Raw genomic sequence first — 14242 nt, 5'->3', positions numbered from 1 at the left:
TAAGAATAGATTTCCATTTTATTTAACAGATCAATACAAATTACTATAAAATGCTCATGTTTTAATTTCACTTAGTCTCTAGGATTGAAATGACGTATAGATCGTATGATTTAGTCACAATGTCTCTATGTCTCTAGTACTGGATTCACTTCAATAGAGTTGATCAAGAGTACTGTATAATTTTCTCTTCTCACTGAAAAAATAAAAAGTTAAAATATCTAGCTTTTGATTTTTAAGTTACATAAACAATTTTATAAGCCCTGGATAAACTTCAATTGTGTTGTTCAATACTACTTCAATGTATACAATTTTCTCATCTAACTGAGAAAGTACTGTAAATTCAACAATATTTAATGCATTTATTTTTGCTATATTTTAACAATAGACAATAATGCCAGACTATTTATTGCAATTTCAGAAACTGCCCCTTACAATTATGCTTTCAATTTAAAAATTGAGACTTTGTGAAAACTATCCCGATTCACAATTTTTGCAATAATAAAAACTCCACAATTTAAGGTAATAAATGTTTATATATATGCTTAACTGTCAAAGATTTTAAATTTTGAAAAGCTATCTTAGTTATATCAATAATTACAAATGAGTCTTAACTGATACATCATGAAACAAATCAAAGTACTTGTAAGCACTGGAGGGTAAGGATTGCATTTATTTTTGCAGTGGGATCTAAAAATGAAACAATTTTTTAAAATTGCATTGTTTTAAGCATTGGAAAGTGCTGACTACAATTACATATAAAGGGAGATAACTTCACATCATTGTGATATTTTTAGAACAGATACTAGATTCATGCACCATGCACAATCAATGTAACTTTATTGACAAGTATCGTTATACAATACACACTGTCGCCATTTCATTTTGTACCTTAAACATCAGAGTATATAATTTTCATTAATAAATTTCTTGAAATGTTCATGGATAGGAAGAATAGAATGTTATACTCAATGCACTATGTTTTATTTATCTCAAAAGTAGTGATAAAGTCTGGAAAATTGATAACTATCAAGTCAGCCACATAAGGTAAATTGATTGCATGAATGTAATATTTACCCCAAAAATGGGAAATCTTTTGAATTCCATGCATGGGAGAAATATTCCTTTTACTAAACTACATAAAAGATTTGAATTTCTAAAACATGCATAAAAACATGTCCCTAGTCTTCAAAAATTCTTTTGATAAATTAAATATATACATATATTTAAGAAACACAGAGATGTGGTTAGATTGCCAATGAGACTAATGTCCACTAAAGACCAAAGGACAATGATGGAAACAACTACAGGTTATTGCATGTCACTCAAAAGGAGCAAACATCATATTGTATAGTAATCTATAAAAGGCCTCAAGATAACAGAATGTGAAACAATTCAAAAGAGAAATATACAGCTCAAGTTTTAGCTAATAACATAAAAGGAAAAATGATTATGACAGACAGTAACAACAACCACTGGACTACAAGGTCATTGCTTGAGACAGACATATTAAGTATATGGCAGGGTGGTGATTCAGCACGATTGTGAGCTCTCAACTATCTCCCTAACATGGGACAGTTGTGTAACAGCACAACATTTATAACCCTTATAAAACGATGAATATAAACTTACAATTAAATCTCTTGCGTTTCCTCCTAGGTCTATAGTCAAACTGTACAATAAAATGTGATAATGTCTTCTCTAGTACTGTTGCTTCTACTTTAACTTGTTTTCGACTGCAATGAAGAGTAAAAATAACTATGGAAGTAAATGGTTCTCTATAGACTTGCTGTTTAGAAATTTCATCAAGTGAAAACAACTAAAAACAAAAAATGGTAAGGATGAACTGAATGATATTTCCATTTAATTATTTTTTTTTCTTTAATGCATTCACAATTTTTCTCTCCTAATGCAAGTTTTATTTTAAATTTTTGATTTGGAAATTTTCAAAACTATTTAATTCCAATAAAAAACTTTTTCTTACTTCGTGTGGATCCTCAATTTGTAAAAATAACAATCATTTACAAACTTTTTATTATTTTTCATCTATCAACAAAAAATTGTGAATAACTTTCCGATCACACATATCCATAAAAGGATAGAAAGAAAAGATTCTGATAATTCTGTACACTACCATTGTATAGAACCTAAAACTGGCTACAATGAGACTGTTGGGAAAATTATGATAGTATTAATAACCAGTACTATAGGACTCATCTTGAGATTTTTACTTAGTTTATTACGATTTTGATATGAAGAAAGTTAATAAAGCTAAAGCTTCCATTCCTTTAGGTTTTGTCAACTGTGTGTAGGTATTTTGGGTTATGAATCAATGCATCATATCATTTTTTTTGCTGAACTGCTTAAATAATTTAGTCTGCATTAAAAATTAAAAAAAAGTAATGCAACAAACTCTAAATTATGTGTTGTGTTTTAATTTCTTGTTTTAAGTTGGTCATGCTGCTGTTGGTACAAAGTGTGTAGCTGCACTGTGCACAATCTGATTGAAATTCAGATCCTGTGTCCAAGCATAGGTTTCAAGAATCTGAAAATGCTTATTTCTACTTTCTGTTAAAGAGAACTTTCTGGGTCCTCTGGTTTAGTTGTAATGATACACACCTTTGAAAATTTGAAGCCTGAAATTTCATTAGATTATGTAAAAATTACCAGAACAGAAAGTTGAAAGAATCCTTTCAAGCAAAGATTGGACACAGGATATGATTGCACTGTACATGTTTTTCATTTAGTTTGACTTATGGTCTAGATAGGCAAAGGGGAGGGGGTTGTGCCCATGGCTTATCAGTGGCGGATCCAGAACTTTTCATAAGGGGGGGCCCGCTGACTGACCTAAGGCGGGGCCCGCTCCAGTCATGCTTATATAATCAACCAAATTTTTCCTACAAAAAGGGGGGCCCAGCCTTAAGTATTAAGAAGTATTTTTTCTTTTCGTTTTTTTTCTCTTTATCTTTGTCTGCTCATTTATTTAATTATTCATTTTTGTCTTCCAAACAAGTTGAATAAACTCACCTTAAAATTGGTCTACCTACTAAAGTGAAATCTTTTCCTCCAACAAGTAAAACCTACAAAAGAAGTTTGAATAGTGTGTGTGAAACATTTTATTTATTCATTGACTGTGTAAACCCAATCTTGATTAAAAATACAGATCCTGTGTTCAAGCTTTGCTTACAAGGATCCAACAACACTCCATTTTACTTTCTGTTCTGGTAATTATTACATCAGCCAATGAAATTTCAGCTTTCAAATTTTTGAAAGTGTGTATTAATCCAACAAATCTAGAGGATTTCCGAAAGGACTTTGAAACAGAATATAGAATTTTCAGATCCTTGTAAGGAAAGCTTGAACACAAGATATGTGTTAACTCAGATTGGTGTAAACCAGTTCACATATCAGTTGTATAAATTCCATACAAGTCATCAAATAATAAAGTTTTAAAATGTAGTAAAACTTGTTTTTGAATGTTAAAATGAAACTTGCCATAATATAAAAGAAGACAATCAAGACTGACAGGACAAAGGAGCATCATTACAATTTTATTCTTTGTTTTATCAAACGAGTCAGAAAGCAATGTAAAACCGTAAATTCAGGATATTCAGGCGTTTTAACAAAAAAAAGGAAGCTTTTAAATTTTGGTGTGTCAAATTTTGATACTGCATCAATATCATATTACAATTTCATTATAATGGAAATCACATCATTTAATTTTTTTTCAATTTGCTGTCAGTGACTTATAAAGAAAAACAATATATTGTTCTGTGCTGTAAGACCACTGACCCAGGCTAGGGGAAGTTAATCATCTGTGAACATGCTTTACCCTGCTAGATTCTGTATGTGCCTGTCCCAAGTTAGGAGCCTGTAATTCAGTGGTTGGCGTTTGTTGCTATATATCAATTTTGTTTATTATTTGTTATTTTTTTACGTAAATCTTTATGTTGGGTTAACTTATCTTATTAAATTGTTTAACCTGTTTTCATGTCAGGGCCTTTTATAGAATGCTATGTGGTTTGGATTTTGCTCAATACTGATGGCCATGAGGAGACCTATAGTTGCTAACATTTACATGATTTGGTCTCTGTTGATGAGTCTCATTGGAAATCATACCACATCTCCTTATATTATAATGTTAAAATGAAAAAAGAATAAATAAAAAAAACACATGTCAAATTGGATTTCAATAATTAGATGACAGTAGCTTATTCAAATTTCACATTTTATTGACTGAAGTATTGTTACATGTATACAAATGTAGTAAAACTGATCAGATAATCAAGAAAGAGTGGTCATTAAATTCAATCTGCTACAATATCTATTATATAACTAGTGAGCTGCTACAACTTTTGATGTTTTTTATCTATTATACAATTAAATGCACTGTTACAACATGTGGTGTTTTTATCTATTATATAATTTATGCACTATTACAAAATTTTATGTTTTTTAATCTATTATAATAAGTTGATTTAGTGCAATTGTTTTTTAAATATATAATAATATTATTGTACTTTACTATGATTATCGAAAAAATTTTGCACTTATCTTTTTGGTCAATTTAATTATTTGTAGTGGGTAATTTGACACTTTCATATAAGCTTCCAAATAAACCAAAATATGACTACAACTAAAATATCCCGATTTACGATAATGTATATATATTGTACATAAGTCAGTAAGGTCATCTTAAAAAAAACTATAGTGTACATTAGTCTGCCACATTCTGTATGTGCCTGTCCCATGTCAGTAGCCTGTACTTCAATGCTTGTTGCTAGTTGCTTTTTATCTTTTCTGTTGGTTTTTTTTTCATAAATCAGGCCATAAGTTTTCTTGTTCGAATTGTTTTACATTTGTCATTTCGGGGCCTTTTATAGCTTGCTATGCGGTATGGTTCTGCTCATTGTGGAAGGACATACGGTGACCTATAGTTGCTAACGTTCTACATCATTTAGTCTCTGGTGAAGAGTTATCTCATTGACAATCATACCACGTCTTCTTATTTTCATATTGTATGCATGAAATAAAACACTGATACGTGTAGGCAGGGCTTAAAGATATTTGGATTCATTTTTGCTGTACACTAAGGTACTAGTTTTCCATTGTAAGCCACCAAGACCTTTATGTTGATTTTTTGTATATGAGCCAGGTCAACTTAAAAATGAAGTCAAAGAAGTTTCAGCTTGATGCAACCTATTTTAACTGCCAATATTGTTTCATTTATAATTTGGTTAAGACAAAAAAAAATGTATTGCACTTGTTCTCAGTTATGATTGTGAAATCTATTGCTGCTGATGATGATGATGTTTTAAGGTTTAACGACCAGCCGCACATCAAATGCATATTCAGGACGAGAACATGTCAATTTAATATGAATATCAACTCTGTTTTGTATTAGCTCGACATGCTGAGCTGGATTTTAACATGCTTGTTCACAAGGTAACTTACACAGGAAGAACGTCCTCCTACCCACACACATTATTCTGACTCCAAGCCTTTGCTCTTACTCCTTAATGTCCCATCTATTGTTCCATCTGTCTTTAAGGTATTTGTCGTGTGTGCAGACACTGTGATACTAATGCCAGAATCAGTTGTATTTATTTATTTTCCCTGGATTTATTACATTTTTGAGACGTTCTTCATTAATCAAAAAAGGTAAAATTTTGATGAATCTTAAAATGACTACTGTAAAATTAGAAATTATTGCAATGTTTTTATTATTGCGAAAAATGCAACAGGGTTATAATCGCAATAATTTAAACTTGCATTTTAAAATTTTTATATGAATTCAAACTAGAGGCTCTCAAGAGCCTGTGTCACTCACCTGTATTTACTGATGCTTTGGAAATCATGTAAAATAAGGTTAAAATCATAATTAATAGTATTAGATATTAGATATTATAATGATATCTAAGATAATAACAAAAAACTGCAAAATTTTTGTAAAATTACAAACTCAGGGGCAGCAACCCAACAACAGGTTGTCGGATTCGTCTGAAAATTTCAGGGCAGATAAATCTAAATCTGATGAACATTATTGCCACCTGTCAGATTTGCTCTAAATGCTTTAGTTTCAGAGATATAAACCAAAAACTGCATTTTTCCCCTATGTTCTATTTTTAACCAAGTCGGCCATGATGGTTGGAAGGTGGGGTCATCGGACAAATTTTTTAAACTAGATACCCTAATAATGATTATGGCCAAGTATGGTTAAATTTGTCTCAGTAGTTTCAGAGAAGAAGATTTCTGTAAAAGATTACAAAAATTTACAAAAAATTGTTAAAAATTGACTATTAAGGGCAATAACTCCTAAAGGGGTCGACTGACAATTTTGGTCATGACAACTTATTTGTAGATCTTACTTTGCTGAACATTATTGCTGTTTACAGTTTATCTCTATCTATAATAATATTCAAGATAATAACCAAAAACTGCAAAATTTCCTTAAAATTACCAATTCAGGGGCAGCAACCCAACAACAGGTTGTCAGATTTGTCTGAAAATTTCAGGGCAGATAGATCTTGACCTGATAATCAGTTTTACCCTATGTCAGATTTACTCTAAATGCTTTGGTTTCAGAGATATAAGCCAAAATCTACATTTTACCCCTATGTTCTATTTTTAGCCATGGCGGCCATCTTAGTTGGTTGGCGGGGTTATCAGACACATTTTTTAAACTAGATACCCTAATGATGATTGTGGTCAAGTTTGGTTAAATTTGGCCCAGTGGTTTCAGAGGAGAAGATTTTTGTAAAAAGCTAACGACGACGCCGCCGACAACAGACGACGGACGCCAAGTGATGAGAAAAAGGATTTTTCTCAATATTGCAAAAATTCAAATCGCATATTAGTCTAAAATGAAAAATCGCAATAATAAATGCACGCAATAATTTCTGAATTTACAGTATCAAATGGAGGTATCAACATTTAAGTCTGGTCAAATTCGCAATCTATTCCTCAGACACAGGATTTAATTCTATTTATTATATTGTTTTATGATTATTCATGTTCTTATCTGTCAACAATTTTGATTTCATAATATTTCTTTTTAATCATCAAACAAATCCTACTAGGCTGATATTTTTTTCTGGATATGACAGTATCTAAAATAGTTTCATATGATCTTACGTCTGTTTTTTATAAGATAAAGTATTACCGGTATATAAATATTTACCTTTTCCAATCTAATTTTGTCGCCAATAGAAGGATAGAAATGACCTCTAAGAACTACAAGATCTTCTGTGGTTACTTTCCGTTGTTTTCCCTGGACATGTATTACAGCAAATAATCGTCCTAAATCTTCTCTGTGTAAAGTATCATTCACTTTACTTATTACTACATCTAAAATTGATTACAAAATTAAAAGTTTACCCAAAGCCACCCTTAAAAAGTTCTTTGTTTGAAGTTGCCTACCCATGACTTGTAGGGTTGGGTAGTTAGGTAGGGATTTTTTTTTTTTACCAACAACATAAGTAACTTAAGTTACATATTTTAGACAAGAAAACAACATTAGACCAGGAAAAAATCTTGTGAAAAAAATTTGAAATGATTTGTGTCATAAAATTTTTCGGGTAGGCTGCATTTTATGTGGGTAGGTAGGCAACATCCAACAATTTAAATTTCATTTTTGGCCTAAATAAATGTTAATTCCTTTTACTACTTTCTTCATATCCACAGCTTATTGAGTGATGGGCAACTTTTTGATATTACAAAATGTATCGAGTACATACAACTGTACTTAGCGGTGACAGTAAGACTAATAGACTAATAATGTTTAATCATGATAGTTTTTTATATGTATAATTCCCTTACTTAGTCTTTCTTTTTGTACAGAAAATTGCTTACCCTAAGTTTTTTAATAAGTAAAAAAAATGATATTTATTCAACGGAAAGTTTGAATCAAAGTATATTTGTTACATAATCAACAACAACAGCAAACTACTGGTATCCCTATCTATCCTATGTTAGAATAAAACTCCTGAAACACACATACATGTACTTTTTGTTTGGTCTAATATGCCAAAAAGATGTTGTTTATAAAACTACTGAAATTGTTCACTTCCAGGGCAGCCATTACAGAGAAACTGTACTATAATTGTGACCCTTAAATAGACCTGGATATAAATAGAAAAATGCCACTTTTGGGGCAGAAAATGTTTACACATTATGTAAATAGTGGTAGGGATAATCCTCTGGAATTTTCAGGCTTCATGATATATGATAAGGTCAGGAAAATAAGATAAAATATATGACAGAGTTGCTGATTGAATATTAAGTATCTGAAACTAATCAGGTGTTGATTTTTTCTCTTGGATCATTAGATGTGATTGAAACTAGTCGTAAATGCATCAGATAATTGTCAAATCTATTCATCTCTCCATGAATTAGCGTTAGCAGTTAGCATGATAGCTTTAGCGAGATTTTTTGTCCAAAAATATACTGCTGTTTGTCTTTTGGTCATGGTATCTTCTAACTTTTTTTCTATAGCACAATCTGAGTTAACTATGAACTTTGAATACATCAAAAAAGAAGTCAACTTGGGTAGAATTTTTTTTTTATCTGGTTTATTACATGTATGTTATAGTGATGTCCAACATTCAGGATGTTCTCTTATATCGATGTTTTTTTCTTCAACTAAGTACAGACATCTTTAATAATACTTATAAATCCATTTGTAATATTCTGTGAAGTTAATCTTACCTTTACTATTAGGCTCATTGTCTTTTTGTAGTTGTACATCTGAAGCAGTACTGAAGTTATGTCCACTGAAAGCAAGGTTAAAAGTTCCTTTTAATACAAATACAATTGAACTGCAAAATAGAATATCTGCAGTCTCTCAAGGTGTATGATATTTCCATAATTTTGTCCAATTTAAATAATAACACGTAACTGATACAGCTAACAAAATTTACATTATAAATACACCAAAAATTGCATATATTTACAGCATTAGGATTTTCAATGCAGTTGTACATGTATGCATTGTAAAAACTTTTCAAAGATACCTACAAATAGGTTCCATCTATATGAGACACTTCAGTGGAAATCAAATAAAACCTATTCAATGGAAATGGCATCAATTATCAAAGTAAAAAATTGTTCTAAAATCAGTAAAATATCACTTACTTTTTCTGTGCAAGATTGGTTGAGGTATGGAGAAATCTGTTCACACTAAATGTCCCATTTTGATATTTTTTCGAGGTTACTCTGCAACCACAAGTAATTCCTGACAAATAAAGTATTCATAGTCTCTTATAAAGGTTCTATAATCATGATAATCTTCAAAAATAAAACTAATAAAAATATATAAATTTTAACATGCCACATTATTGTGATAAAGCTGATTTTATTTCCACCTTTTCCCACTTGTAATTACTAACTCTGACGATTCAAAACAGATTTTTATGTTATTTATTACAAATATTTAGTTTTATAATCCACCTTTCTTAGGAGGTAGTACATTTTATGATCAAAGCAGCCCTTCTATTGTCACTAACAGTACAATTTATTTAAATACAATTTATTAAATTATATTGTTTAGAATTGTGGACAGAACATCTGCCCAGTTGATGTCACTGTCAATTCATTCACTCTATTACATGTACCTGTTATTTTACATGTAAACAAACCTTTATCTTAACCTAATTTAGCAGACAATTTTAAACCTCTTGGGCAAATATTCAACAACAAGTAAAGTTGTGAATATTTATATATGAAGACTATTCAGCAGGTTATCATGGTTATGAAGATCTACTATGCTAATCTAAACTACCATCTTTAAAAATTAGAAGAATGAGATCATTGGCTATTGAAGTTTTCAAAATTATTAATAAAGAATGTCATGTTAATGGACATGATTTAATGATCCACTTATAAATGGAAAACTCTTACTTGTTTAGATATAAGATCATAAACAGCAAATCCGCCACAAGTCAGAACAACAGCATATGGCCTACAATTTTATTGGTATGCAGGTGCTAAACGTTTGGGATGAGCTGCATGATCATCACCATGATGAGCTTTGTAAGCAACTATCTTTAAATCAAATTAAGTATCTAATAAATTCTTGGTCGGGGCAGCTCATGCCAGTATTTTGCCTGCATTACCAGATAATTCTGGTCATGTAAATTGTTCTTAGTTTTCTCCTTTATTATATTCATGGCAACCTTATGTTAACTTATACTACTTTTTTTATGTTGCAAACCCTTTTACATGTTTTGCTTTTATGTTAATGTTCATCCTACAATATGTGTGTTTAAACTGCTTGATTAAACTTTTGTGTTTTATTTATGCATAATATGATCATGAATTCTTGCTTTCTATGTTTAATTTTATATTTACACGTTTTGATATGCATGTACTATTGTATAATTTGCTTTTGTTTTGTCTGTTTTAAAAGCTCTCCAATTTTTTGCAGGGTTTGTAATTTTCTTGTATATACAAACTTCAAATAAAGTTTTATGTATTATGTAGAACCCAATCTGATTCAGGGATGGGGTTGATTACTTTAAAATGTAATCGATTAAATTACAATTACTTTTCTAATTTGATGTAATCGATTACATTACAACTACACCTAAACTCAAATGTAATTGATTACATTAGATTATTTTTCTTTAAAGTAATCATGATTACTTTAGATTACTTATGATTACATTTACATTGTATACTGTGGTATTGAAATAAAACTTTTTTAAACATTTGATCCTCACATAAAAAATCTAATCTGAGTGAAAAATTGTGTTTTTAATATTATAAATATAAACATGTTATTTATATGAACTTAGAAAAGGAGCAGTGTAATATTTGTATTATTTGATGACATAATTTATATTATTTTATTTGACAGATTTACTTTGAATGTAAAGTGTCTGTGCTGTCTCTGTTAAAGGAATAACATTGTTTTTTTTTTTTTATATTTTAGCTAAAATTTAAAACATTTTTTCAATTAAGAAAAAGAAACTAACAAATAGTGATTATTTAATGATCAAGAAGCCCTTATGTCTGTGTGGATATAATTGACACTTAAATGTTTTGTTTTTACAGGTGTTAATCACTACTTCAAATTTTATAACAAACAATAGGTGAGCTTGGGTAATTAAAATGAATTGTTTTGATTGGAATAATCAATAAATTTGTATAAAATTTATTTTTTATTATATACATCATTGTAAAATTTATATTTCTATACAAACGTATTAAAAAAACACATGATAAAAAATTATGGAATTTTTGTTATAAAAATTGTGAAAAAATAGTTGGTTCAAAATTCCATTAACATTTAAAGTCAAACATCAAAGTCAATATAAAGAGCAAAATTTACACTTAACCTTAACAGTCTGTGAATTTTCTGCAACCCAAGGGAACAGCAAAATATTTAAAAGCACACATCTTATATCACAAGGGCTCAATCTCAAAATGAAACTTTTGGAAGGGTAAATTCATGTAGTAAACTGTTAAAAAAAGCCACACCTTTACACCCTACATACCTTTAAGCATGAGTATACTGAAACTGAAATTATTAAATAATTAATAGGATCAATCTTATTGAACCATGATCAATCAAAGTGAATAGTAGTTTGAGGATTTTTTTATTTATGCTTGTATATAACATGTATAAAAAACATTTTTTATATATAAAATTTGTAATCAGCAAGTAATCATTTGAATGTTAACTAAAAGTAATCATGATTACACCTGTTTTTTTTTAATTGTAATCGATTACATTACGATTAATTGTAATCAGAAAAAGCATGATTACTGATTTTATGTGATTACACTGCAAAATGTAATCGATTACAGCTGATTAAGATTACTGATTATGATTACCCCATGCCTGATCTGATTAAAAGACAGACCCTGTCATGTATCTAGCTTTGCTTACAAGGATCTGACAACACTCTGACTCCAGTTTAGTTTCTGTTCTGGTAATTATTACATCAGCCAAAGAAATTTCAGCCTTCAAATTTTATGTGTACATCGCACTCTGACTTTCCTTTCACGGTTATTGCAGCCATATTGAATAGGGGCAGATTTTCATAATACACCTCATCGCTATTTGTCCACCATTACTTGACATCATAAAGGTTCCCGTAAAATTTTGACTTCAAAATAGAAAATATCTGATACCACAATGGAAAAGTAATTGTTGTAAGATGTCAAAAGTTCAAGAGGCGCAGATTCTTGGGTCAAGCGGCGCAGATTTCCAAATAGCGATAAGGTCTATGCATTAATGGGTATCGGGTCCCTTCGCTCATAATACATGTTCGCTCCCCACACGTTCACACCCTTTTTTTTTCAAATACTGGTTGAATTATTAGATGTTTTTAGGTGTATTTATCAAAATATCTAAATTTTCATTAATAAAAATTCGGTAATTCGCCTGTAGAAATTAGTCCCATATAAAACACTAAAGGAACTGGTTTACATTTTAAGAATGTCACTTTATTTTGAGGAAACAATAAAAAAAAAAAAAATATTTATAGCTTTACACTAACTTAAACACGATTAAAAATGTATTCAACACAAAACCAATAAAAAGGGTGCGAACGTGAATGGGAGCGAATGTGATTTTGGGTGAACAGACCGGGATTCGCATTAATGGAGGTAAAAATGCTTTCAAAAACACTGGAAAATATCATTGAAGCAGAACTGTTGCTTGGAAACATGCATATGTTTTCTTGTACGTTCTTACAATTTCCATCTATATCCTAAAAATTTGCTGACTTTTTAATATGACTGCAATAACCATGAAGTGGTCTATTAATATTATTTTCTGATCTGTAAACATTTCTTACCAATTTTCCTTAAAAAGAGAGGATATATTAGGACAGTTTATTAATATCAAGCAGTCCAGCGTGTTTAATTAAACTTCTTCTCAGACATGCAAGATAAGCATTGTTAGCATAACAATCCAGAGACATATATACGTCTCTGCACAAACTTACCTTTCAGTCAATGTCAGTACATGTATGTGTTTGGTCCCCCCTTTTTATAGCTTCACGGGAATCTTGGAGAGAGAAAATTGAATTGCAACAACTACACTTATTACTTTACAGATTTTCATCATCTCTAATAATAACACAGTTACCTTTGTTTACATTAGTTAAATTCTGGCTTAATAATGTAAAAGACCGTTGAAAAATTCTAGCAAGTTGCTGACCGGAAGACATGACTGACTGTGATATGTATAAAACCTTACAGACAGGTCCTTGATCAGAACCTTTTACGGTGATAATCCATTTTTATTTTAAAGTAGACTACATTATAATTTATTTGTAGTTGTCTAATTGCCGGAGCACCCCTACATAATAGTAATTATTATGATAGGAAAAATCGCAAAACACATGCTGTACACACAATTTACAAAGCATAAATAAATATTGTCTATGGTCTATATATATGTGTATATATATGGACATGAGTCCAAGCGATTGGTGCTGTAGTGTATCAAAGGTGTGAGTTCAAATCCCACTGAGGGATAAAAAATTTGCCAGCATAAAAATCTAATTCTAACACCGTTGGGTTTAATTTTCAGACTTATATATATATATATATATATATATATAATGTCTATTGTCATGTAAAGATCAAAAACATAGGAAAAATATAGAAAACAGAAAAACCTTGTTACAAAACTTTTTAAAAAATTCAATGTAAAACAACTTTTTAGAGCGTTGTACAGGTGGGACCAACAAAAAACATTTGGACAAGTTTAAAGCCGTTTTTCTAAAAAAAAAATGTCACTCTGGGGAACTAAAAAATGTATCATGCGATAACAACAAAAATCATAAATGATGCCAAAGATGTTTCAGAATGTCTTAATTCATTTTTTTCAACAGTTGCAGACCGTCCATCAACTCATACTAGTATTTTACAAATAAAAGATCATAATTGCACAAACATACAATTTGATTTTCAGAAAACAACAACAGAAAAGGTAGCAAAAATTATAAACAAAGTTAACATTAAACAAGAATTCTGAGAGTATTGCATGGCAATACATAGTCCCCAACCGGTTAAAAATTCATTGTACTGGTACAAAATGCTAAATTGATCTATGACTTGTCATGGTGTAAACTATATAACAAATATCAAATCAATATCTTCAAGCATAACAAAAAAAAGTGTGGAAAACTGATTTTTTGTGTGAATTTTCTAAGTCCGAGTACCATAACTCTGCAAAAAAAATAATCCTAACCAAACGAAATTCGAACTTGATCTGTAACTTGTCATGGTA

General features: G+C 30.2%; 1 protein-coding gene across 1 annotated transcript; it reads right to left on the bottom strand.

Annotated features, from left to right (window-relative positions):
* LOC127736482 (39S ribosomal protein L21, mitochondrial-like) lies at positions 1-13185 on the bottom strand. The gene is made up of 7 exons (XM_052247030.1): positions 13094-13185; positions 9130-9229; positions 8704-8768; positions 7178-7344; positions 3025-3077; positions 1630-1733; positions 1-193 (listed from the first exon to the last, which is right to left on the bottom strand). Exons 1-7 carry the CDS (start codon positions 13173-13175, stop codon positions 126-128), a joined length of 639 nt encoding a protein of 212 aa, XP_052102990.1. The 5' UTR covers positions 13176-13185; the 3' UTR covers positions 1-125.
* Positions 13186-14242: the final 1057 nt, after the last annotated feature.

This window comes from Mytilus californianus, unplaced genomic scaffold (assembly GCF_021869535.1).
Source record: "Mytilus californianus isolate M0D057914Y unplaced genomic scaffold, xbMytCali1.0.p SCAF_31, whole genome shotgun sequence".
In the NCBI taxonomy this organism is placed as follows: Eukaryota; Metazoa; Mollusca; class Bivalvia; order Mytilida; family Mytilidae; genus Mytilus; species Mytilus californianus.
The sequence above is the reverse complement of the archived record's forward strand: the minus strand, read 5'-3'. Positions and strand labels throughout refer to the sequence as shown.

Excerpts from the sequence above, each read along its gene's own strand:
- LOC127736482 (XM_052247030.1), bottom strand. The coding sequence starts at position 13,175 with ATGTCTTCCGGTCAGCAACTTGCTAGAATTTTTCAACGGTCTTTTACA. Across the intron at positions 9,230-13,093 it reads TTTAACTAATGTAAACAAAG|GAATTACTTGTGGTTGCAGA; the intron begins GTAACTGTGTTA and ends TTTATTTGTCAG. Across the intron at positions 1,734-3,024 it reads GTAGGTAGACCAATTTTAAG|TCGAAAACAAGTTAAAGTAG; the intron begins GTGAGTTTATTC and ends TCTTCATTGCAG.